The sequence below is a fragment of the Capricornis sumatraensis genome, chromosome 10, assembly GCF_032405125.1.
Source record: "Capricornis sumatraensis isolate serow.1 chromosome 10, serow.2, whole genome shotgun sequence".
Classification (NCBI taxonomy): domain Eukaryota; kingdom Metazoa; phylum Chordata; class Mammalia; order Artiodactyla; family Bovidae; genus Capricornis; species Capricornis sumatraensis.
Window position 1 is genome coordinate 16,432,805 of NC_091078.1, and position 27,571 is coordinate 16,460,375.

Here is a 27,571-nt window from a genome sequence, read left to right on the forward strand (position 1 = left end):
ACTCCAGTACTCTTACCTGGAAAATCCCATGGATGGAGGAGCCTGGTAGGCTGCAGTCCATGGGGTCGCTAAGAGTCAGACATGACTGAGCGACTTCCCTTTCACTTTTCACTTTCATGCTTTGGAGAAGGAAATGGCAACCCACTCCAGTGTTCTTGCCTGGAGAGTCCCAGGGACGGGGTCGCACAGAGTCGAACACAACTGAAGCAACTTAGCAGCAGCAGCAGCTACTGAAGACAGCTAGGAAAAGTCCGTGGAAATTGAAGGGAACGAGACTGAGTCCTGATTGCTGATTAGAATCACCTGATGAGTATTAAAAACACTGGTTCTCAGCACTGATTGTAGATTAGAATCACCTGAGGAATATTAAAACCCTAAAGAACCTCTGGGGGCTGGTGCCTGCTGCTGCTGCTGCTAAGTCGATTCAGCTGTGTCCGACTAAGTGCGACCCCATAGACGGCAGCCCACCAGGCTCCCCCGTCCCTGGGACTCTCCAGGCAAGAACACTGGAGTGGATTGCCATTTCCTTCTCCAATGCAGGAAAGTAAAAAGTGAAAGTGAAGTCGCTCAGTCGTGTCTGACTTCGTGACCCCATGGACTGCAGCCCACCAGGCTCCTCCATCCATGGGATTTTCCAGGCAAGAGTACTGGAGTGGGGTGCCATTGCCTTCTCCGGGGGCTGGTGCCTACATCTTGGTGTTTTAGAAACACTCCCCAATGATTCTGATGCACTGTGAGGCCTGAGGACCACTGAAGTTGGGGACCGACAAACAAAGGCCTGGGCCACATCAGGCTTAGCGCCTGTTTGGGTAAAGTTCCAGCTGTTCCTGTGCTAGGACAGCCGAGCTGAGTAGTTGCGGCAGGGCCTGTGTGACCCGGGAAGCCTAAACTAGTTACCCTTCAGCCCTTTACAGAAAAAGTTTGCCAACCCCTGATTTAGATTGTTTTCTCCTTTTTCTTCCTTTTGTTAATGTTACTGGTTCCAATACAAGCTGTTGGTTGCAGCCTTTTCTAAAAAAAAAGTAGAAAAACTGTTTTCTGATCTTCTGTAAAGCCATAAAACGAACTGGCATATTTAGCAAGAGGATTTAACTGCGGATAACATTTCTCTCTGTGGTTTAGGATAGTTACTTCAATAAAATGTATTAAGCACCTACAAAATAGAGTATGGTGTAGCTTTATAGCTTTTTCTATTGTCAGTCTGAGGGTGCAGAATGCCAAATAACAGGGCATATGTTACCATATTTTAATTTTGTCTACTGTTGAGTCACTGAACCACTTAAATCCATGTTAATGAATTTATTAACATTTATTAATTGAAAATAGTTTACTTAAGACAACATAAAAACCCCAGAGGAAAATATTATGCAGGAGAAAATCCAAACAGTTTATTTTTAGTACATACTTACAGTGATAAACTTCCAAATCCCCTATAACTATTCTGTATTTGAATGGAAATTTTAGGGTATAATTCTTGTTTACATAGTTAAGGAGTCAGTGGGTATTTAAGTCATAAGTTCAAGCCACTATTTCATTTTTTTAATTCCTAGTTTGAAATGATATACCCAACTTCTGACTTTAGTGGTGGTGCCACTGTAGCCTACTCTAGGTGTTTTATTGCAGGAAAGAAATGGGGGAGCATGGGGGTGAGCTGTTTTGGGGGTGCATGGCACAGCTTTCCACATTAGCAGGATGAAGTTCCATCTGGAACAGGCTGGTCAGCAGCGAGGTGACTTTTCCTGACCCAGTGGGCTGGAGTCAGAGTGAGTCGGTTCTGGGGGTCTGTCTAAACCCAAAGTGTAAGGTTTAAAGCAGCATGGTGTTCTAGAGCGTCAACTGATGCTCTCAGAAGACGAGGGGAGAATTCCAGAGAGACAGGCCGCCTGCAGGAGGACTTGGGTGGTGGGCTGTCCTAGTCCTCCCAGTCGATGCTGATCGGCCCGCCTGTCAGCATCTGGCTCTGTGGACCAGCGGCATCCTCTCCTACTGCCTCACGACGCACTCGCCGGTGGCAGCCCTGAGCACAGCGAGAGCGCTCGTCGAGCATCCCGCAGACCAGGACCCGGCAGTGCAGGAACACTTCCTGGAAAGATTACAGTGATGAAGAATAAGAACAGTGAAGACAGCTGCCAGGTGGGGGTGCCCACTAGAAGCCAGACACTACCAAATGTTTCATATGTTTTATCTCATTTCATCTAAACAACCACCCTTTGAGACAGATGTGATCCCCATTTTACAGATAAGGAAACTAAGAAGGTTAAGGAACTTGTCCAAATCCACACATTTAGTAATGAGGCAAACATACTCAATCACATGGGTGATTTAAAACCTGACATCCACAAATTATGCCTCCGTGCCTGGACACAAGACAACTTTGTGAGGACAACGTCTAATAACATTAACATCTTGATTCATCACATCAAGGTCTGGGCATAACATGGGGTCCCACCCACTTCTGTGTAAAGTAACAAGTTCTTTCTGCAAGCTTCTTCCTATAAGTAACTTCCCAATGCATGCTGCTGAGTTGAAGAGGAAGATCAGGGTTAGCCATCATGGTTAGAAGTTATTTCGAAACAATGATGAAGCTGGACAGCACATGAATACACTTAGATGCGTTATGGAAAAAACTGTTGGCCTCAAACTTTCCTTTGCTTAAGTGTTTCAGCAATTCTGCTAAAATAAAAAACCTTCCACCTTAACACAGTATATCAATATATGGCCTCTTATAACCTCTGTTTACTTATATACATTAAAAAACTGTTTCATATTCAATTTGCATTTAAATTTTTAATGACAAGAATTTTTTCATATCTCCTTTTTCTATATTTCTTTGTACATTAACTGCTTAATATTGCATCAATTGATGCACTGGTTTAATGCCTCTCTCATAACAGTACTCTATAAGCACATTCAACAAACCATGTTTTTATTTTTGTTTCTGAGAAGCTGTCAGAATTGAAATTTTTTGACTGATAATTTTATGGTTATTACACATTGTCAGATAATTAATTGTCAGGTTATTACACAACTTTCCAGAAAATATATCAACTTATATTGCTACTATACACATCTCCCTATAGCCTTGAAAGTTGGGATTTATAATTTTTAAAAGTTTCATATGTATAAAATAGTCTTATAATTATTTGAATTGGCATGTAAAACAGTGAAATGCTGTTTTCACTGAACATTTCATTATTTGTCTTTTTTGCAAATATTCTCTCCATATAGTTTGCCATGTGACCACTACACAGGCTTTTTCAATCACACCTGCTCACAAGGATTTTGGGTTATAATCACATCATATTTTCTTTGAACAAGCCTGGTTAATTTATTGGGAGGGGGCAGATGATTCTGACATTCATGGAGGTGTTAAGATTCTAGATGCCCAGTGTTATAGTATTTTTCATAAAGGTCATACAGGTCCCAATGGTAGGCTTTAGAATGTGAACAAACTGGGACAGTAGGAAGGCTCAGGTTCATGGGGGGAGAGGGCAGGCAGCTTTGTAAGGTAAAGGTGTTCAGCTCACCTTGTGGTCTTTGCCCACAAACTTGAAGACGGGGGCCTGAAAGTGCTTTGCAAGGTGATCCCGGGATGTGTACTGCTTTACTGAGTCATCTGAAACACAGCTGGAAGTAGGGCAGGATAGCACGTAAGACTTGATTTCTTAAACAGAGGTGGAAAAACAATCCAGTCCAACGTGTTTGGTCCAAGGAGAGGCAAACGGGGTGGAGGAGGTTGGGCTGCACTCAAGATTTTTGAGAATGAAGGAAAAATGAAATCCCTTCCCTGTGAAGGCATCTCAGACACAGCTCTGCTCATTAACGCTCTCTGTCCCATCTCTCATTCACTGTACCCACAAACTGTGCACCAGGACCTCCTGTTAAGTCAATATATTGAAGTATTAGTAACAGCAACAATATTTATTATAAAGATATCTTTCAATATTGGGTTATCTTTTTAAGGCTGTAGTTTCATTTTTAATACATTGTAGGAATTCTGCATTCATGTACTTTATTACTGATTTGAGAAGGCTTTTCTTTATTTATCAGACACCTAACAGATACTCACACCTGAAGGGGATCCAAAGGTGAGCAAACCCCAATTTGTACAACAAGGAGCTGCATAAAAATGTCAGTTTCTTAGATAATAACTAGACCTATTGGGGGAATATACTTTACTTCTAAAATGTTTTAATACCTCTTTTCACAGATTTAATGCCAAATTTTAATTTTATAGGCTTTGAGATTTTAATCTCAGGTCTGCCACTTGAAGTGAAACTGCTTGGCTCGCCTCAGGGTTAGCTGGGGGGAAAAGAAGGGTTCTTGATTCTCCACTTTGAGCCCAAGGATTAGAATAGATGAACCATTTTTCCTAAAGGCCAGGGCTCATACATATATTGTCTTTTCCGTTCTGAATTCGAAAGGAACTTTTATCTATTTTCCTTTTCGTGGATGTGGATGCTTCATAGTTTCTGTCTACCAGGCCAGTAAAAAAGTGGGATCAGATATAAACACCTATAAAACTGGATACTTACTCCACATATTTACAGAACACTTTCTAGTTTCTTGCTAATTGCTGTTTCATGGCAGTCAAAACATCTAATGAAATTTTTTAGAAATATGACACCTTGACTTGTATTACCACTGGTACCTTATTCCCCTAAACTGAAGAGGATCTAGAAATATAATGTGGTTTCGTTATTTATTATATGTATGTACACATTGTCATTTTCCTGAGGTTAAATGAATCTATGCCATTTCTGAGTATGTTCTCAAACACCAATTGCATATCTAATCTGTGTGACACACTCTGCTGGGTGCTGCAGAGGAGTCAGAGATGAACAATACGGTCTGTGATGTCAGGGAACTTAAAAGTCCAGTAACGGCCTCAGCATTTTCAATTTATCTTTACCTAAAATACTATTTTTATGATTTACGATGTTAATTTCTGATGTACAGCAAAGTGATTTAGGTATACACATATATGCTCTTTTTCATATTCTTTTCAATTACAGGTTATTACAAGATATTGACTATAATTCCCCGTGCTATAGTGTGTGGGTATGCTTAGTCGTGTCTGACTCTTTGCAACCCCATGAACTGTAGCCCACCAGGCTCCTCTGTCCATGAATTTTCCAGGCAAGAATACTAGAGTGGGTTGCCATTTCCTCCTCCAAGGGATCTTCTCAACCCAGGGATCAAGCCGGTGTGTCCTGAGTCTGCTGCATTGACAGGTGGATTCTTTACCACAAGTGCCACCTGGCAGGCCCTATGCTATACAGTAGGCCCTTGTTGTTTATTTTATATATAGTAGTGTGTATCTGTTAATCCCAAACTCCTGCTTTATCCCTTCCCCAAATCCCAACTTACCCTTTGGTAACCATTAGTTTGTTTTCTATGTGAGTCTGTTTCTGTTTGGTAAATAAGTTCACTGGTATCATATTTTAGATTTTACATATAAGTGATATCATATGGTATTTGTTTTTCTCTGTCTGACTTCCTTCACTTAATGTGATAATCTCTAGGTCCATCCATGTTGCTGCAAATGGCATTATTTCATTCTTTTCTGTGGCTGAATAGTAAAAGAAATACTATTTTTAAAAGAAAAAGTGTGACAGAAAGAGTTGTTGTAGGGTAGCACATTACAGAATAGAACCCAAGACACATTCCGGCTCTTGATTGGGTGTTTGCTGTGATTAGACAGTTCTAGTTCATCACCTCCAAGTTCATGTGCTAAAAGAAAGTAACAACAAACAGTACAGGATAAGTCCAAATAACTGATTACCCAAAAGTTGTCCAATACTGGATTTTGGAATTCAGTGTTTCTTTTTCTGGAGATAAACTTTCTAATTCTACTTTGCTTAGGCTTGCATTTAGTTTCTTTGCATTCTCAGAGCATATGCCAACTAAAACTAAAGGGAAGCAAATCAGATGTGTTAAATATCAGGGGAAACCAGCCTGATTTAAATTTTAAGCTGAGGACAATGAATAATCAACCAATTTACAAATATAAGTAAACAGCATTATGTTTATTTCAGGACTCTGAACTAGCCCCGAATTAGTATTATGAAAACACTCATTCAATAATTCATTAGACAAATAGTTAATGACCTTTACTGTACGTAGGCAAGGCATTGAGGACGATGAAAGGAAGATTTCTAGTTCTGGTTAGAACAATCAGGGCAGGCTTCATGGAGGGGAAAAAATTCCCAGTGTGTCTCAAAGGATCAGTAAGAATCAGACAGGAAGAAAAAGGAAAGATTTCACGCAGTGGAAATGGCAGCTGCAGAATCAGGAAAGTGTAAGGAGCAACAGAAGCTGTGAATTGCCTATAGATCTCTATGGCAGGAGCAGAAACCAGAGAAGGTAGAGGTCAGAGGGTGAGGCAGAGTGAGCCAAACTGAGAGCTGGATTTTATTTTGAGCGAATATCTCAAATGCACCATTACTGCTCTTAGCTAATACTGTACTATCCAGTATTGCACTAGAGATGAAACTATTTGCCTACGTACAGTGGAAACAGGTCCACATAGCTGTGTTTTTGAGTTCTGCTTATGCTTTTGAACAATTTTAATATCTTCCATAGCATTGTTTTTGGGTGAGCTCAAGGCTGGAAAATTAAATAGCACATCTTCTTAGAACTGTATAAAATATAAGCATATAATCCTAACTGAGGGTCTGAATAGAGTTTATAAATAAACTTCACCAGCTTTATTGAGACTGTAGGTTACATGTTTTCCCAGTAAGTGAGTTAAGACTATATGTTTGCAAAAGGAAATGCAAGGGGCAGGAGGAAACTTGTGGCAAGAGAAATATTCACTGCCTTGATTGTAGTGATAGCTTCACCAGTGTGTAGACATCAGAACTTACCAAATCGTACACTTCATCTTTTGGCCACACTGGGCGGCTTAGTTTCCTGACCAGGGATTGAACCCAGCTCCCTGAAGTGGAAGTGTAGAGTCCTAACTACTGGACCTCAAGGGAATTCCCCAAGCTGTATACTTTGAATAGCATATTTATTGTATACAAACAGCACTGCAATAAACCTGTAAAAAATTTAACAGTAACCAAAACCCACCCCCCACAAAGTAAATCCATCCCCAAGTCCACTTAGCACTAATTATGTGACTGAAAAAAAAAGAAATAAAAATTGATGCTTCTATGTTTCATTTTAAAACTTTGTGGAGATCACTTTAAGACGGCAAGAAACCCAAAGGCCTGTTGTCTCCCATGAAACCTGACTCTAGCCATCCAAAGGAGCTCAGATGCCTTTTCCAGATTCTGAAAACAAGCTAAGGAGGGTACAGGAATCTGAAGCTAGAGGTACTCCTGCTAGTAAACAGCTAAATTTGCCAACCAAAGAAGTCAAGAGCCATCAGTATATTTTCAACAGAAATCTGACTATATATATAATTTGTTTTTCTTTTGACTGGATACCCAGATGAGACTTGAGAGCTGGGATGTAGGAGGCTGTGTTTGGAAGCTTTCATCTGTCCAGGTGAAAGATAAAGAGGGCTGGAAATAAGGCAGTTAAGAGTGGAGAACGGAGTTGGGATATTGCTACTTTTAGAAAGGCTTTGCAGTTGATCCTAACGTGTATCAAAAGTTTAAAATCACTGTGCAGGAAATCGATAGCAGCAGGGAAAGGTCGCCTGTGGTGAGAGATCCAGGGGGTTAAAAGCAAAGGAGAAATTTCAGAGTCTATCAGGGTAATTAGCAAAGGGCATGAACCAGGGCACATCTGTGGTGCTCTTCACTAGGCCATTTGCCTTTCCTTAAGCGGCAGGTCCTGACCTGCTAGAGATATGTCCCATCTGACACTGAGGATGAGGAACTGATGAGATACAGCTAGGAATTTAGGATGTGAGTGTAATTTTCCTGGGAATGTAAGCAGTAGATGTGGTAACTGTTAGGCTTTTAATGACACATGGACACATGCAAAGTTCTCAATCCAACAACCTCAACAGATATGGAACTCTCCTTTGTATAAAACAAGCAAACAGAAACAAAGTTCACTTGATCTCTCCTCTCCTAAAACCAACCAATTATTTCATCTCTCTCCTTCACGACCAAACTTCTTAAAGCGTTTGCTGCTTCCACTTCCTTATCCTTTTGCATTTCTCATTCCCCATCTGCCACCCTTATGCAAAGAGCCTACTCATTGGAAAAGACCCTGATGCTGGGAAAGATTGAGGGCAAGAGAAGGGGGCGACAGAGGATGAGATGGTTGGATGGCATTGTTGACTCAATGGACATGAGTTTGAGCAAACAGAGAAGCCTGGAGTGCTGCAGTTCACTGGGTCGCAAAGAATCAGACACGGCTTAGAGCCTGAACAACAACCATGCGACCCACGCTCTACAGTCTCTCTGACCAGGTTAATCAATCCTATGTGTGTATATTAAGTTACTTCAGTTGTGTCCAACTGTGTGACCCAATGGACTGTAGTCCGCCAGGTTCCATGGGATTTCCCAGGCAAGAATACTGGAGTGGGTTGCCATTTCCTTCTCCAGGGGATCTTCCCAGACCAGGGATCCAATCCATGTTCCCTGCATTGGCAGGCAGACTCTTTACCATTGCGCCACTGGGGAAGCCCAGGCATTTACATTAGAATATTATAATTTGGAATTATCATATTCAGTATTTTTACAGCAAATCTGCTTTTCATCCTATGTCCTTTCATCTTGGTTAAGGACATCTAGTCAGTCATACAAGTTAGACCCCTTGGAGGTATTCTGGACTCTGCCCTTCTCACCAGTTTTTACCACCAAAATGTGCACAAGTGGTTTCTGAACTAATTAAGAGCAGGCAAGAGTGCTGCTTGGTTTTATGAAATGATTGAAGTTGCTATTGTGTCCAGAGATCAAATGTGAAAGTGTTAGTCCCTCAGTCTGTCCAACTCTTTTCAGTCATGGACTGTAGGCTACCAGATTCCTCTGTCCATGGAATTCTCCAGGCAAGAACACTGGAGTGGGTTGCCATTTCCTTCTGCAGGGGATCTTCCTGACCCAGGAACTGAACCCGAGCCTCCTACACTGCAGGCAGATTCTTTACCATCTGAGCCACCAGGGAAGACCTGGCTGAGAACTAAGGCTAATCCATCATTCAAGAAGCCTACTTACCCATCCTGGATGAGGTAGTACTTCATGATCTCGTCGATCTTGGATGTGGGAGTGGCAAAGCAGCTCTCCACCAGGCTTTCTAAGCCATTCACGTGCACCAGGGGCTCAATACCAAAGTAGAGGGAATCTCGCAGCTTGAGAGTAGGCAGAGCTTCCCGGTAAGGCTCTTCGAACTCATGGTCCTTGAAGATCTCCAGAGTGAATGGGAAGATTCCATGACTGCGGCTCATGATTTCCAGCGGGGTGTTGCGAAGGTTGGGAACGTAGCCTTCGGAAATGGTATACAGGCGTGGAAACTCACAGGTCACAGGAATCAGCAGTTTGCTGGTTCGAATGATGATGTCACCGCTGCTCCCTGGGGTCTGCTTGGGTAGACCTGTCACCAGGTTGCTAGCCACGATCTTGTCGTTCACCACCTGAGCCAGGCCAGAGCCAGGAGAGGAAAGAGTCTCTGTTTATTATTACAGAGCACCCTACCCGCTGCCCACCATAACATTCTCCAAATTTCTCTTTACATCAAAACACATGAGAGATTCAGTTGCTAAAACCTGAAATTAAAAAAACAAAATCGCTTCTCTTCTTTTTACTAACATGTTTTGACTGTTAAGAGTTTTATATACCACTTCATGGTCAACCCACACATTCCTTTGGAGTATTAGTCATAAAAACCTGAGCTATGCAGAATCAGCAAATTCAAAGCTCTGATAGTTTAGAAAAGAACAGCCTCTGTATATTATATTTTTCTGGAATCCTAGACTTGGTGATTGTGCAGCAGCATGACCTTGGGCTGAGCTCATCTGCAATGGGCTTCAGCTGTCGCATTTACTCAGATGATTTTCAGTTCTCCATCTCTAGCCTTGTCTGCTCTCCTGTGTACCAAGAACCCCTGGCTCATTGCAGAGCATTTCTATTTGATTATCCACAGATATGACAAAACACAATTTGCCTAAAGTGGGTCCTTCTCAAATATCTCCCCAATGTCTCATCCCAAGTCTAATTAGCTCTCTGACTTTTCTCTGTTTGTTTCCATAAATAAATACTTGTTTATTTGATTGTACGGCCTCTACACCAATCTCCTGGGTCTAGGTCCTCTTTTTTCTATTCATTTTGTCCACTTCTGATTTCATCATAACAGTGCCTGCTTCATCCCATTCCTATGGGAAAAAGCCAAATGTCTCACCCCAGCACACAAAGCAGATCTTTGAAAGCACAGTCTCCCTCCACCCACTTTTCCAGTTTCCTTTCCATTATTCATTCCTTGCCAGTCAGGTTGTGTTGCCCATTTGCTCAGCATAAGCCTCAAGAATTCCCATCTCTGAGAGTTGATCACTTGTTTCTCATCTGAAATGCCCTTTCTCCACCTCTCTGCCTGTATAAACCACGCATATGCTTCCACCCCAAATCAAGTCTCACTTGTCTTGACTACTCCCGGGTTTGTCCCTTTCTGGCCTCCTATACCACCTGTCAACTGTATCCCTGACTCATATTTTATGTGTATTGGTTTTAGGAACCATGTATGTTCCTCAAAGTCAGGAATCTTATTTTGCATATATTTCACATATCTCTCAGCCTCCCCAGCACAGGGCTGTGCACAGATTCCTGAAAGGAAGAACAAATCTTTTACCTCTGTCTGGTTCAATCCTTGGACTCATTTGTTATCTCATGAATTAATCATTGTTTTCTTCAAGTAAAATAATTGGTCAGAGGAGACACAGTAGGCCTCCTGATACTGGTGCTGACACACTCAGGAAAATGTCTGTGCATATTGGAGAGATGGTATTCAATACTATTTGAGAACTGAAAGAGCAGAATCCTTTTTAACTTGCTGTCTTGCCAGTGTCAGGACCACAGCACAGCACAGATGCTCAATAACACATCTGTTAAATGAACAGCCTATAAATCTTTGAGCACCAGACTTTCATGCGGAAATATGTCATCTATGACACAAGCCACAACGCACACATTCATCAACCAATTCCCAAAAAACTAGATTTGGTCATTCCCCAAGAGTCCTCCAGGAAGAACCTACATCAACCACTGTGCCACACGTCTTGAGGGAGAAGAGGATGTTGACATGGGTGCCATTGGACACGCCTCGGCAGGAGGTGTTGGTCAGGAAGAGCTCCAGACCGCCAACCAGGTCCCTGGGGATGCTCACTTCGATGGTGTTCGACTTGCAGAATACAGGGACTGCGGGGACAAGGGGGCGCTGTTAGAGCCAGGAAAGCGGGACTGGGAGAAGGGGGAGGTGACCACTAGGAGAAACAGCTTCTCCCTCTTGCACTGTGAGCTTTTTTGTGGTCAAATAATGCTCACCAAATACTGTATTATTTCCCAAATGAAGAAATATTGTTCTGAAGTTTCAATTTAACAAACATTTCAAAGCATGTCTAGCGTAACTCCACGTATCAAAACAGTAAAGATGAACTTTTAGCGGAAACACAATTTATAGGCGATACAGGAAAAGTACTGCTTTGATATGGGCTTAAATTACATAATGTTACTGCTTTGACTTCACCATTAATTACTGCCCCATAAAACAGTGGTAATAAAAACAGCATTAGTGCACTTGGGGAAAAGTTCCAAATCATCCTTGCATGGCTCAGTAAACCATAAACTGTGAGTATAAATCCCACTTTAATTTAATATAAAAAGATTGCTTTTCTTAAGCATTCTCGTCTCAAGACTGTACAAATATCCTAAAATGAGTATTTCTGAGTACTGTCAGACAAAACACAAGGGCAGTATCAGTGTATGAGGGCACATAATAGCAATGACTTAGTATTAAGAAATCACAGATAGGTGCTTATTAAATATTTGCTGGATTGATAAATTAATATTCTGGACATAAATAACTAGATTTCCAGAAAAACAATGATCTGTTAGAAAAGAGGAACTCCACCTAAATTAAGTATTGAATATTAGTTATACAACTAATAATAGAAATCAGGGTAAATAAAATCAGAAGTAAAAAGCAAAGGAAACCATATGTTCCAGCAATCCATTTCTGACTATAGATCCCAAAGAACTGAAAACAGGATCTCAAAGAGATATTTGCATACACATATTCATAGCAGCAGGAGAAGGCAATGGCACCCCACTCCAGTACTCTTGCCTGGAAAATCCCATGGATGGAGGAGCCTGGTAGGCTGCAGTCCATGGGGTCGTGAAGAGTCGGACACGACTGAGCGACTTCACTTTCCCTTTTACTTTCATGCATTGGAGAAGGAAATGGCAACCCACTCCAGTGTTCTTGCCTGGAGAATCCCAGGGATGGGGGAGCCTGGTGGGCTGCCATCTAATGGGGTCGCACAGAGTCGGACATGACTGAAGTGACTTAGCAGCAGCAGCAGCAGCATTCATAGCAGCATTATTGACAATAGTCAGGAGGAGGAAGCAATCCAAATGTGCATCAATGGATGAATGGATAAATAAAATGTGGTCCACACACGCAATGGAATAGCTTTATAAAGGGAAGAAATCCTGTCATACGCTACCTGCATGAAACTTGTGGATAATTTACTAAGTGAAATTAAGTCAATCACAAAATGACAAATTGTAGGAATCCACATATATGACGTACCTAAAATAGTTGGCTTCATGGAAATTGAAAGTAGGATGGTGGTTGCCAGGGGCTGCAGGGAGGAAGGAAGGAGGGGTAGCTGTTTTTAACGGGTACAGAGTTTTAGATGTGCAAGATGAAAAAGTTCTGAAGATTTGCTGCACAAAAATGTGAATATACTTAACACTGCTGAACTATGCACTTAATACTGGTTTAGATGGTAAATTTTATGTTACATTTTTTAACTGCAATTTTTGAATGATTCCAGAGTGAACACACACTGCTGAAAGAGCTGGTATTGTAAAAGATGGGAATCTTGACACACTTGGGTGAAGAAGACAGGGAGATTTGGGGCAGAAGAGGTCAGAGCAGAGGCTAAGCATGTACTACCTTGGCAAGTGTGGTTATCCTCAGACAGCACCAAGCCCCGGGGACATTCACACTGATAGCCTCTCTCAGTTGTAAGGCAAGAATGGCTGCAGCCACCATTGTTATTGTGGCATCCTTCAATGTCTGCAATAAAAACCGAAAGAAAAAGGAAGGATCTTGTAGCCCTCTTCCCCAAGAATTCTGGTTCTTGGACTTACGGTTTGCATCAGGCATTATACTTGACTTACCATAGTATCACTGGGGCCCAGCTCAGTCACTGAGGCATGCAGGAATGTCCACAAAGAAGTTTTGATTAAATGTTAGAGCTACAAAGAGCCATCTTACAACACAAACACAGCTCTCACCATTTAAGCTGCTCATTTTGTAGAATCCCCTTCAGCCCGGATTTGTCTGTTTTTCTCATGATTAAAGTATAATTTGGGGAGGAAGACTAGAAAGTCATTTCTTAATTGCTGTAACATTTAGTCCACCCAATTTTGAAATGTTTATTACTGATGTAAAAGGAACTCACGGAATATAAACTCAAGCAGAGCAGCTAAATGGATCAGAGTTACTCAGAGTTATTGCCAATGGTTGGATCACCAGCCCCTCTCCTCGAATCTCTAGGAATAACAGCATTGGAGATATTTTTCTTGGGTTGACAGCACATTATAAAAATGAGACCTGGACAGCACACTGAGAGATTCCACTCTACTGAGCTCTTTCATTCTTCTCTTATGAGGTAGCTTTAAGTTTTCTTTTTAAAAGGTTTGCATTTTCAAAAAGCATACTCAATCAAATGGGCAAAAAAGGAAAAATATTCAGTTGAAAAATGAAGAAACTACCACATAATGTCATAGTTAGCAGAGGAAAAATAATGACCTTTGTGGGTTCTGGATGCTATCTTCTAGATCATGGATCATCAAACTCTGGCTGCTATATGCTGTTGTATATAAAGTTTTATTAGCACACTCAGTCATGCTCATTTATTTCCCTCTTATCTATGGGCTGCCTTCTCACTACAAGGGTAGAGTTGAGTAGTTTCAACAAATTCCATATTAAATATCCACTGTTTGGGCTATGCAGAAAAAGTTTGCTGCTCCCTGTTTTAGGGGTAAGGTAAATATTTTTAGGACTTCCCTGGTGGCTCAGATGGTAAAGCGTCTGTCTACAATGAGGGAGACCCGGGTTCAATCCCTGGGTTGGGAAGATCCCCTGGAGAAGGAAATGGCAATCCACTCCAGTACTATTGCCTGGAAAATCCCATGGACAGAGGAGCCTGGTAGGCTACAGTCCATGGGATTGCAAAGAGACAGACATGACTGAGCGATTTCAAAGGGAAACCCATTTAAAACGGAATGCCTTCAGGAATCCTCTGGTGGTCTAATGGTTAGGACTCTGAGATCTCAATCCCAACAGTCCAGGTTTGATCCCTGGTCAGAACTAAGATCCTTCATGGCATGGTCAAAAAAAAAAAAAAAAAGTGGGAGAAAATGCTTTCAATTCATTTAAGATGTTCAAGGAAAGATATTAGCCAGTTTCCAGTTATAGGTATAAGTCTCAGTTCAATAATGATAAAAATATTAATTCTTTGGAACATCAGTTAATTCAGTTGGAATGAATCAATTTTTGTGAAATAAGGAGAGAGAATAAGTTTGCAACAAATTAATCTTCACAAAGTTTAAGAGAAATTAGGTTATGACCTGTTTATAAATCTGTAGTTAAAAAAGATAAAAGTATTCTTACAGGTTTTTTAAATAGCTGCAAATGATATATAATGATATAGGAGAAAGCATAAAATATGCTATAAAATGTTAAAATCAACATTAATAGGAAATTTTTTTCTTAAAAGTGATGTTCCTTGAGTCATTTAATTTTCTTGGGTGTCAGTTTCAATAAATGTAAAATGAAAGTGTTGGATTAAATGTTTATTAAGAATATTTCCAGATCTATCTGCAATACCCAAAATAAGCTGAAATTCTTACTTGGATTGAAGAATTTTAAGTCTCTTACAAGGATATATATACCAAAATGTTTAGAATGGATATATCTAGCAAATGGGATTCTGGGTCCATATCTTTCTTTTACTTCTCTGTATTTTCCTCTATGAACATAACTCTCTCATAATAAAACAAACAATAAAAATTACTTAAAAATTAAAAAGAGCCTTTTATTTAAAAAAGAAAATATGCTAATCTAACAGACTAGCTAAACAAACAAATATGTTTGGACTATCAATAAAATGTAAGGATTTCCAGAAAAACAAAAAACCAAAAAAATCTCCAGAAAGGGCTTCAAATATGAACCTTAATCCTAAAGTATAATTCATATTCAAACTTTATCTTCTGCTAAAATACTTTTCAGTTATGATTATTAGGTTTTAAAATGATATGAGGATTAACTGTAATACTTCCAATAAAATACTCATAGATAATTACAAATGTTTCTCATGGAACATTTCATTAATAAACAAATATGCAAAGATGGTTGTATAAAATAAGATTTAAGGAGGATTCAGGATATTACCCTTATCCAATAAAACTTAAAGTACATTTAGCCTTTTTATGAGAGACAGCAGTTTGATATCCTGGTTAAGGACCCTGAGTTAATAATGCAAACTTTGTGGCATGAAATAAATTGTGACCACTAGCCATAATTTTTCCTTTTAGGGTAGCAGTTTATTATTTTGAATATAGATAGAATAAAGTGAACTCACAAGCAGTGTTATAATGTATTTGCCACACATTCAGTTACCCTCTGGGACATATATGTCCTCTGTAAATAATGATAAGCAGCAGCAGCAGCATTTATTTCTTCATATAATCTGCAGTTTTTTTCTTTTTTTGGTCTCTCAACTCTCAATGTCATGAGATTCAGATTTATTAAAGTAGAAATTATAAAATTTCAGCCCAGATAATTTGCAAGGGCAAATGTGCCTGAGAGAAGGGATATTATCAAAGCTTCATGTCATAATAGTAGACAATTTCCATTTCAGTTATTCAACATACATTTCTAATTTTTTATTACTTAATTATACAAAATATATACAGAATTTTTGGACTTCCCTGGTGACTCTGTTGGTAAAAAATCTGCCTGAAATGCAGGAAACCACTGCAATGCAGGAGACCCAGGTTCCATCCCTGGGTTGGGAAAATCCCCTGGAGAAGGAAATGGCAACCCGCCCCAGCACTCCTGCCTGGGAAATCCCATGGACAGAGGAACCTGGCGGGCTACAGTCCATGTCCAGCTCTACAGTCCAAGAGTCGTACATGACGTAGTGACTAAAACTGCCGCCATACAGCATTTCTACTATCAAATCAGGTAAGTTTACTTATCTCCAAACATGTGTTAATCTCTAATAAATGCAACGCATATGAGTAAAACAAATGACTTCATAAAACCCAGTTTCCCAAACTTCCAAGATGGTAAGACTCAGGTAGGAAACTTGGTAAAAACACAAACTGTAAGGCCCCGCCCACCTCACTGAACCAGAGTCTCCAGGAGAGAGACCTGGGAAGGCCCAGCTTTAAAAGCATGCAGGTGATTCTCAGCAAGGAAGTCTGAGAAACTGCTATAAACCATTTGTTCTGCCACCTGCCTCCATTATCTTGCTACTTCAGATGTGCTCCCTGGGTCTGCAGCATAGCCAGCACCTGTTATTTAAAAATGCAGGATCTTCACCTGACCCCAGACCTACTGAATCAGAACCTGCATTTTAACAAGATGCCAGGTGATTCGTGGGTGTATTAAAGTTTGAGAAACATGGAATACCCAATTTTTATATCCCAGACTAAAAATGCAGCTCTCTGCCTCTTGCAACATGCAACAGCTCCCTTCTGCCAAAGCTTGGAGATAAAATCAACACTGCATTCTGTCTGCAACACAAGCATTCTGCCGTGATACTCAGTGATGATGGTTTGTGGTTTCTTTACACAGCCAAATTGTTACTCTCTTCTAACCCTGCACAGTTTCATAAATGTCCAAAGAATAAGCCAGTGGCTTAGTGGGGACTCTTGATGTGAATCCCTTCTTGCCCATCTCACCTTCACATGTCTTGCCATCACTTCTGAGCACACGGCCAACCCCACACTCACAGCGATAGGAATTTTTGAGGTTTACACATATCTCACTGCAGCCACCATTGTTTTGCTCACATTCATTTTCATCTGTAGAAGAGAAAGCACACCATTTACACAGTGCTGAGCCATGCAGTCTTTTCCCAAGCCCCTTAGCAGAATCACTACATCTTTTCAGATCCTGTTCATAGACTTTCCACAAACCATCTCCAGTATAATCACTTCTATAATATTAACCTGGTCTCCTCAACCAAGTCATTTGTCCCTCTGCCCTCTGCTGGCATGGAAGGCAGCTGGTTGTTTGCCAGTTCCCTCCTCAGGGCAAAACTGCTGGGGAAATGAAATTCCCTTTGTTATCTGGTTTCACTTATTTGCTTGTATTAGCGAGTCTCATTTTCTCCAATTCCTGAAACCTATAAATCAAACTGTGTTTTAAATGCATTAAATAAATTTACATTGCAAAAGGATAGGTCTGATGAACTTTTTTGTGAAGGAGTCTTCCTTTATATATATATATATATATTTTATTCAAGTATAGTTGACATACAATGTTTCAGGAGCACAAGGTGATTTAGTCATACATCTACACATATATTAGTTTTGAGATTATTTTCCATTAGAGGTTATTATAAGATATAGAGTATGGTTCTCTGTGCTATACAGTAAAACTTTGTTGATTGTTGCATATGTTTTTTTAAAAAAATAAAAATCTAGCATTCCATTCATACTTAATCAAACAAGTGGAATCAAAATGTTATGAACTGTTTAGCTATGCAGAATTCATGTTTTCTAAAATATATGTATTGTGCATACTATTAGTGAGGCAGTCTTCTATTGGGTTGGCCAAAAAATTTGTTCAGTTTAAGTAAAAAAAGACACATTTCTCGTTTTCATGAAGAACTCTATTGACTCTGTTTACTAATTGAACTAACTTTTTGACCAACCCAACATTATCAACAACTGCCTTTAAAATCTGTTTTAACTATCGGAAGGGCCTTTCCTGGTGGTCCACTGGTTAAGACTTTGCAGGCAGTGAGGGTTCAATCTCTCTGTTCGGGGAACTAAGATCTCATGTGCCTCCTGGCCATAAAAACAAAATATAAAACAGAAACAATGTTGTAACAGGGCTTCCCTGGTGACTTAGATGGTAAAGAATCTGCCTGCAATACAGGAGACCTGGGGTCAATCCCTGGGTTGGGAAGAGCCCCTGGAGAGGGCAATGGCAACCCACTCCAATATTCTTCCCTGTAGAATTCTATGGACGGAGGAGCCTGGCAAACTGCAGTTCATGGGGTTGCAAAGAGTCAGATACAACTGAGCAACTAACACAATGTTGTAACAAATTCAGTAAAGACTTCAAAATACTAAAATACCACCTTTAAAAAAATGAACATTGGAATATTCCCATATTGTACTTAAGTAATGATTGTTATCCTTTTTAAGAATCTGATAAAGGATAATGATTTTTGTTATAAAAAATGTACAGTTGGCAACAAATGTCAATCCACTTCCTTCTACAAACAAAAAATGGGGGGCTTGAAAAGCTAAATTTGTCATGGTTTGAATATAAGATATAAACTAGGGACTGGGATTTAAATACCCACTAAATGACAGAAGGCACGGCCGCGGGTCCCTGAGAGAAGATGAGCTGGAACTGAAACCCTGCTCAAGCCCGGGACCTTGGAAAAGGCCTCCCCGTAGTGAAAGGGGGAGAAGAAGGGCTCTGCTCTGAGGCCAGGGTAAGCAGTAAAGAGCTCTCTGCCTGAGGTTCAGAGAGAAAAAAAAGCCTTCAGAAGAGCCAAGTCTGGCTCTGCCATGGTTGAAGTATGAAGTCACAATTCCTACATCTCGTGGGGATCTTGAAACTGAGAAACTGATATAAACTTTGACCTGGATTGGTGGAACTTTGGTGACGAAAGCATCTGGAACACTGCTGTGTAGTGAAAACAAAACAAAACAAAAACCAGGTTCTTCAAACCAGGTGATAAGAGTAGAGTTCCACAGAAAAAACAAATCACAGTAGAAGACGGTTTACCATAAAACACTACACAGGCGGAGATGATCCGCTCTGAGAAAGCTGATAAGGTAACAACTGGTAATCTCTGAACTATAGAGAACAGAACAACCCAAGAAAATATGTAACACAAGGATTTTAAAAATTACTAAACAGATACGAGGCCAGTAACCAAATAAAAGAATGTGTAGGAAGACAAAGCAGAATTGAAACCAAATACACAGAACCTGTAGAAATGAAAAATACAGTTGATAAGATCAGGCCCTACTGCCTGGACAGTGGATGAATAGGGGTGCTGGCAGCCTTCCTGGGTACAGCCACACTGGTGCTTGGGTCCAGTCTCTGCCCAAAGCCTGGACTGCTTACCTTGAGACTGATTCTTTTTACCAGAGAGAGAAATACACTTCTATTTATTTAAGCCATTGTTATTTGGGAGTTAATTGTCCGTTACAGCCTAACTTAGATACTCAATGCCCCAGCAATTCCAATTTTATAGGTATAAAATGAAAAAAGTGTGGAGAAAATCTCACAGAAGAGTTAAGGTTCTTTAAACTATGTTAATTTTAAGAACACACAAAAAGGCACTATATAGTTAGTTATATATGTTATATTGTGATTGCTATTTATTACATAAATAATAAAAGCATAAAAACAGGGACCAGAAGGACATACACTAACTTCAAAATACTAATTCCCCTGGAGGGTGAGAGAAGTAAAAGAGATGGCATGAGATAGCTTTATCTGTGTCTGTAAAATTTTATTAAAAAAAAAAAAAGAAAAATTTAGCTATAAATCTGGGTACATGAGGGTATGTTATATTATTTTTCTTTACTCTTCTCTCTCTCTCCCCCAAATACATAATTTATAATAAATAAATATAATAATAAATAATAAGTATAATAATAAATAATTAAAATTGTTATATATATATTTAAAAACTAAAGTAACATTGACACCAAGTTTTGCCTCTAATTTCAGGGAATTCATGATCTCCCTGAAACCAGTAGACAGACCCCAGGTAGAAACTGGCAGCTTTTCCCTGTGTCCTGATAGGCAGAAACATCCAAGGTAAGTTGCTAAGCAAGAGAGATGTATGGTGTGAATAACAGGTGGCCTTTGATTTAAACAACAGCAATAATTAAATGTGTATATTTTTATTTTTATATCTGCCTGAAGAAATCCTGGAAGCATATATAAGTAAATAATGTAGGAGTTTACTTGGGGTGGAGTTGGAGGAGGGGGAAATAAGACAAATGGAGGACACAGAGCTAGACATTTCACTGTATACCTGTCATGACGCTTTAACCTCTGAGCCACCAGGGAAGCCCATTTAAATACATTACCTATTCAAAATTTATATTAAAATAAAGGCAGAGAAATGAATGAAAAACCCCTGCCTTAACAGGAAGCCAAATAGTTTCCAACAGATGTGTGTGTGTGTGTGTGTGTGTGTGTGTGTGTGTGTGTGTGCATGTGCCTGGGCAGTGTGAGAGGTTGGGGGGACTGTAGGAACCATCATCTCCCACACCCCAAATCTGTTTGCAATAAATCACATAGTCAAAATCGACCATGCAAGAGCCATAACACCTGTTATGAGAGGGCCTAACCCTGCTCCATGAACAGTTGGTGGGGGTGGGGGGAAGCTGAGAAACAAAAGCTTTTCTAAAATAAGAACCCTTTGATAGCCCTTTCATCCTGATCCCTATCCCACCCTGATCTTACTACTACTCTTCGGAGGAGGCAGGTGTGGGGCAGTGCTTCCCTTTGTCCCTAGACTTGTTTTAAATCTCTTTGAGTCTGAATACAAAAAGCTTCATAACATTAAACAGAAAAGAGATGACCTTCAGTCCTGGGTTTTTCAACTCTATTTTCTCCCAGTCCTGGACAACAAAACATATATACAATTAGACAACTCTGCATTTCCAATGAATAACCTGACTCCCCTTTCTTGCCACTCAGACAAACCAAAATTATATCACTGAAGCTATAGGAGTATACCTGTAGGTAATTCTAAACCAAAGCTATCCAATAGAAATACAAAGCAAGCCACACATATAAAATTTCCTATTAGTCACATTAAAAATTTTGTTAAAAGGCATTGGTAAAATTAATTTTAATAACATATTTCATTTACTCTAGTATCTCCAAAATGTTTCATTTTAATACATAATCAGTATTAAAATCATTGAGATATGTTCTTTTAACTAGTCTTCAAAATCCAGTGTATATTTTACACTTACAGCATGTCTCAATTTGGATGATAAATCTTCATCAGAAATATGTGATTTGCACTTTAGATTCATGAAGTTTACAGTACACTCAAGTTGTTCCACATATTTTTAGTTTTCCAATGACAATCAAATATTAGCTTTTAAATTAAAATTATGTAAAATTACAGTTCAGTTTTCCAGTCACAGAAGCCACATTTCAAGAGCTTCATAGTTACATATGGCTAGTGGCTACTAGCTGCCATTCCCTGGTGGCTCAGACGGTAAAGCGTCTGTCTACAATGCAGGAGACCCAGGTTCGATCCCTGGGTTGGCAAGATCCCCTGGAGAAGGAAATGGCAATCCACTCCAGGACTATTGCCTGGAAAATCCCATGGACAGAGGAGCCTGGATAGGCTACAGTCCATGGGGTCACAAAGAGTCGGACACAACTGAGCAACTTCACTATTAGTGGCTACTAGATTGGACAACATAATCCTAGACTGCCCCAGTACATGATATGAATTTGACTTGAGGCTTTAGTTATGGACTAAAAAGGCAAACCCCATTCTGAGTGTTCAGAGACACAAAGTGGAAAAATGGTGGTGCTATGAGTCAAGAAGAGTTTTTGATTTGATTTGTCCTTTTGCTCCTAATAGCCTGTTTCTACTGCAAGAGGAGTTTCTTACCAAAGCATGTCTGTCTGTCGGGGCCTAGCACGGTTCCTGGAGCACATGTGCACTCAGTGGTACCCAGGCAGCTGCCATGGCAGTCGTCATCACAGATGTCATAAAAATCTATGGAAGGATAAAGATGACCTTTCATGAGGGGTGAGGGTCAGAGGACACTCTCATCCATGAGAAAGCCTCACGAGTTCAATCATGGGGTATGAATTCCTAATCAACATCAAGAGAATTCTCACTGTTCTGGGTTTATATAACCCACTGGCAAGAGGTACTGTCCAGGGGCATGGGCATGTTCTGTCACTGAGATCCATGAGTCCTAACTTCAGATCCACACACCCCTGGGTGACCCTGGTGTTTTCTGCAAAACCTCACCAAACACGAGCTGTAGATTAAATAGCATTATGTTCTACTCTTCTATGCAGTCTATTTTTAAAATGTATACAGACTTTGATGGGATTAATAACATGAAAATTCATTTGAAAGTATTACTGATCTCAAGTAGCTTCTTCCCGTTAAACATCATTTCTAAAGAATATCAGTGGCTAGTAAGCACAATGCTACCATACGGATGTCTGAAATATATCTAAAGAAGGGGTCTTCCGTGCTCAGAAAGGTTGGAAATCCACACTAAATTACATAAAAGACAAAACTGGTCCAAGTCATAGCTCCCTTCCCTTTCTATTCTTAGGAACTTTTCAGAAATCTTAAGAGCAGACCCCAGAAATCATGAGCTAGAGATAACTGCGCTCCTAAATCAGTGTTCTTCAGGCGCTGAGATACTACTACAACAGAATTTCCTATGGCACTATTCTCTTTGATGCCATTCCTGTGACCTTTGAGGGGAAGGAAAAGAGTCCAGGGAAGTACTCACGGCCACAGTAGGCATGAAAGCAGACGCTGGGCTTGGTCAGACGGTACACATAGTAGCCTCCAGGGCAAGACTTGACCTCCACAGTGGTGTTCCATAGGCAGCAGTTGCCGTTGAAGCTCGCACAGGCCTGGCGTTGCACAATGCCATCACCTTCCAGAGGGTGGCTGCCATTGAGCCAGACAGGTGCATGGGTTCCGCAGTGGTTTTCTGGTATGCAGAAGGTGGGCATAGCATCCCCCGCCATGCCTGTGAAGCGGTACCACTCCCCGTCCACACTGTTGTCACATAGAGGGGAACCTCGAGACTCGTCGAATTGGTGCTCAGTGTTCCTCCACGGCTCGTTCAGACTGATGTAAGCAGAGCAAGGGTCTAGGGCTGGGAATGAAAAGGACACCTCAGAGGCACCTTGATGGTTTGGATCACAGTGGCAATAGCCTGAGTTTACTTTCTTGATCTTAGATTTCAAGAAAGAAATAATCTAAAGTCCCTAAAAGCAGTTGTTTAAGATTCTTCAAGTTGATGTAAACATATTTCATAAATGCCTTTTACATTTCAAAAATTATTTTCAAATCTACTTAAGGCTCTGAGTTTGCATTGGACTAAACCTTTTATCCACAGTATTCCTCTGATAGGATTGTTGTTTAGACCAAAGGAAGTTATAATCTTACTGAACACTGCACTGGTCAGACTGGATTTTGAATACTGTGTTCATACCTGGAGGCTATACTTTATGAAAGTAATGGATAAACCTGATGTTCAGAGGATGGTGACCAGATTTAGAAGGGAGCCTAACAATTATTTACTGGGGAAGAAGCTGAGAACTATCATTTGGAGAGAAAAAAACCCTGCATATTATGTATTACTTTCCAAAAAATCTGGAAAAGGCTTGTGAAAGAGGAATTAGGTATTCAGTTACAATGACAAAACAAATTGCTATGGGGAAGCGCATTTCAGTTCAGCTATCCAGTAATGGTGGTTTGATCGCTAAGTCGTGTCTGACTCTCGTGACCCCGTGGACTGTAGACTGCAAGGCTCCTCTGTCCATGGGATTCTCCAGGCAAGAATACATGGAATAGATTTCCATGCCCTTCTCCAGGGGATCTTCCCAACCCAGGGACTGAACAGGCTTTTCTTATGTTTTCTGCGTTGGCAGGTGGGTTCTTTACCATGAGTGCCACCTGGGCAGCCCAGTAATGGAGAAGCTGTATCACAGTGTGGTAAGCTCTTCATCTTTGAAAATTCTGAAAAAGACTGGATGGTCCAACTAGATGGTCATTTATAAGCAAGCTTATGGGTGGAATTTTGTACTAGTAGGTAGTTTGGCTTGATAATAAATATGTAAACTTATTCTGCTGAGAAGTAAAAGGCCTCTGGCACATGCTTTGAAATATACAGTACAGTGGCAAGACTAGTCTCCATGTGAATGTGGGTACATGTTCCACCAGCTTATTGAAAATATCATGAACTTTGTGTCTTCACAATCAGCCATGGCATCACTGTCTAGAATACAGCAACATTTCAAGCATGCATTTTTAAGGCATAAATAACATAGACAAGTGTCTTATCAAAACCATTTTAATGACTGAAGACACCAATATCTCGTTTTCTCACTGCTTCTCTCAATTTCAGAAAAATGCTGAATTAACATAGGCAAATTTTGCTTATAAAGAATCTTACAATAAAATCAAGAAATTCTAGAAAGGAGACCTAGCCAGAGGATACTATCCTTCTTAATGCACGTGAGGCTGATTTAATTGACATTGTAGGTGAGGAATTCATAGCAAGGCCAGTAAACTTTGTGGACAAGAAATTCAGCTTTAGTAAATACTGCACAATAATTAAATGTGATGGGCCTTGTTGATAAGTTGTCAAGAAAATATTTTGAATTTTCCCAGTCTACATTTCCAATTCAAGTTTACTCTCAAAACTTCAGTCACAGGTAGAGGAGGGTGTAGCCTAGTGCCCCGCTAAGAATACAACAGGGACAAGAAATGAGTAGAACACTGCATATTCTAAAAAAAACTTTTGCAGAGTTACACATGGAAGGCACAAGCTCCTTCAAATGTCCCTGAGGTACCCCAACTGTGTCCTAGGCAATGGTTTCATGTCCCTCGAGGGGAAGAAATGTCCACATATGGACTCTCTACCCTCTGAAAAGGGAAACGTTCCCTCATCTGCTCTCCCAGCTGTGATTCTCTTATGAAGAAACATTTCCAGGGCAAATTCACAGGTGATTATATATTCATAGAAATATTTGGTTCATCTCCTTGGCTCTAATTTTACAAGAAATGGTTAGGCACTCAACTGGTAATGGCTTTTACAGAAATTCCTAAATGTCCTTCAATAACTATTTCATGATTTATAAAGTTTTTCCTTAAATATAACATCATTTCTTGTGCCATTCGCTAAAAGTTAATTTCTTCTCTAGTAGGGATATATGGCACACATAGAAATTTACTATCTTCTGTAAAATAAACATATATTAAAAGTTACTCATGCAATATTTTCTAACATTAAAAAAACCCATTCCACTCACCCCCCCTTTTAGGGGAGTACTTCAATCCTTAAATAATCTGGCCGCTGGTGTCAATTCCTGTTTTCAGACTATCAGTGTGGAGGCCAGAATTCGGTATTGTATGCTGCGTCCTGAATTGCTGATATATGTACACACATCCATATATACACTCCTCAAATGAAAACAGCCGAGTGGATTCCTCTCGAAGTTCAAGCCAGGGGGCCTGGCTGGGAGAGAGCCGGTCAGCCTTTACCAGGATTCTCGCCCATCAGCCCCCCGGCCAGCTGCCCCTCCCGTATCCCCCGAGCCGGGAAGCGGCGCGGATGTCCGTGCGACCCGGGGCCAGCAGCTCTCAGCGGCCCAAAGCAGAGAGCAAATGTCAGCATCCTTCGCCGCCCTTTCATCCCCGGGGACCAGGAGTCCCTGACGGTCCGGGTCCGCACCCCCGGCCCCGCCCCTGGGGTGGTCGCGGTCGCCCGATTCTGCGCCCCCTCTCTCTCTTAGGCCGGAAACCCACCCTCTTTTCTTTCTCTCTCCCCCTTCACTTCCTTCCCTCCCACCTCCCCTATTCTCCGGCTCTTCTTGCCCTTTTTACTCACTTCCCCTCTCCTCTCAGGCAATCTCACCCCACCTCAAAAAGTCCCCAGCCCCTAAAGTTTTCCCTTTTCATGGCTTGGAGTCAAACGTCCTAGAAGTGCTGGGGGGAAAAAATTAATAAAATAAAAAATATCTAAGAAGGGATCCAGAGAGATGATGTGGGGTGGGAGGTGGGAGGGGGTTCAGGATTGGGAACCCATGTACACCCGTGGCGGATTCATGTCAATGTATGGCAAAACCAGTACAGTATTGTAAAGCAAAATTTAAAAAAAAAAAGGGAGAACGCGTCTGATGGCAGGGTACAGGAGGTAATGGACAGTTAAGCCAGGGAAGAGAGTGGGGAGAAAGCAGAGAGAAAGTTGAGGGAAGGACGACTTTGGCTCAAGCGACTCTTGGTTACCTACTGGCAGGTACAGGGTGATTAAACTTGGCCCAAACCTATCTTTAGGACTATTTTTTAGACCAGTTTTAGATGTAGAGAATAGTTGAGAAGACTGTATAAAGAGTTCACATCTTCTGGCACCCAGCTTCCCCTCCTGATCTTTGCCACAATTAATGAAGCCCTGTTGATACCTTAACTCAAGTCCACAATTTCGATTTCTTTAGTTTTTGCCTATACCTTTCTCGGTCCCAGGATCCGATCCTGGATACCACATGACATTTAATTTTCCATGTCTCCTTACTGTCTCAAGCCTAGTTTTAATGTTTATTCTTAAAGGTACTAGAGCAAGGCCTTAGTTACCCCAAAGAAATAGGGGCAGTTAAACACTGAGCTTCCCCCAAATGCCAAGAAGTATGATTCTCTTCATCTCAGCCTCTTCTCACTCTGTCTTCTAGTTAGAACTTAAATTCTAATGGGAAAAGGAGAGAGAAAATTGTTACTAACTGTAATGAAAACTTTGCTTTGTGGGCCTGTTTTATAACAAAGCTGAGTGGGGAGAGAGTTTAAGATTCACTGAGTCAGTGCAAAAGTCATATTTTAAGATGTCAAACCTAAGAAGTCTGATTTATCCAGATCTGTACCTTTATGGGCACAGTCAGTCCCTTGTATTTGTTAAAGGAAAAACTCTATCCTCCACTCTGAAAATCTTTTTTTTTTTGCTCTTAAAGTTAGGACTATAAAAGTGCTTAGAAAATAAAGAGCTTAGAATTCCTTTTACACATACTCCAAGAAATATTTAGCTCGTGGAAAGTTGTTTGGATTTGGCAGATCCATGGAAATTTTGGATGCCAGGTGAGAGGCTAAATGGAACATGAAATGAAATTCTCTGAAAACATATCTCCATAGGTTATCAATGACTTTTCTTATACTATTCTAGAAACAGTATTTAAGATAGTGGAATCTTGCTCTTAATAACCTGTACATAACAGCAAATTCCTCCAAAAACAGAAAATATTGTGCCAAGTACTTGCAAGACTTACCCCTTGGTGACACTAGTGTTATTATGATGAAGAGGCAGGCGAAAAGCAGGAACTGAGGCATCCTTCTGGACCAGCCACCAGAGACAGACTGGAAAATCCTCTTGATTTCAGTTTCCCTTTGTCTACTTCTTTT

At 40.5% G+C, this 27,571-nt stretch overlaps 1 protein-coding gene across 2 annotated transcripts; it reads right to left on the bottom strand.

Annotated features, from left to right (window-relative positions):
• Positions 1–1,334: 1,334 nt before the first annotated feature.
• OIT3 (oncoprotein induced transcript 3) lies at positions 1,335–27,571 on the bottom strand. 2 transcript variants are annotated; one of them, XM_068981747.1, is made up of 9 exons: positions 27,439–27,571; positions 22,905–23,279; positions 22,037–22,144; positions 17,094–17,216; positions 13,072–13,194; positions 11,149–11,309; positions 9,120–9,535; positions 3,528–3,627; positions 1,339–2,083 (listed from the first exon to the last, which is right to left on the bottom strand). In XM_068981747.1, the coding sequence occupies exons 1-9, from the start codon at positions 27,497–27,499 to the stop codon at positions 1,913–1,915; spliced, it is 1,638 nt and encodes a 545-aa protein (XP_068837848.1). In that variant the 5' UTR covers positions 27,500–27,571; the 3' UTR covers positions 1,339–1,912. The 2 variants fall into 2 exon arrangements, with proteins under 2 accessions (XP_068837849.1, XP_068837848.1); XM_068981748.1 differs by lacking the exon at positions 3,528–3,627 and having other exon boundaries at positions 1,335–2,083.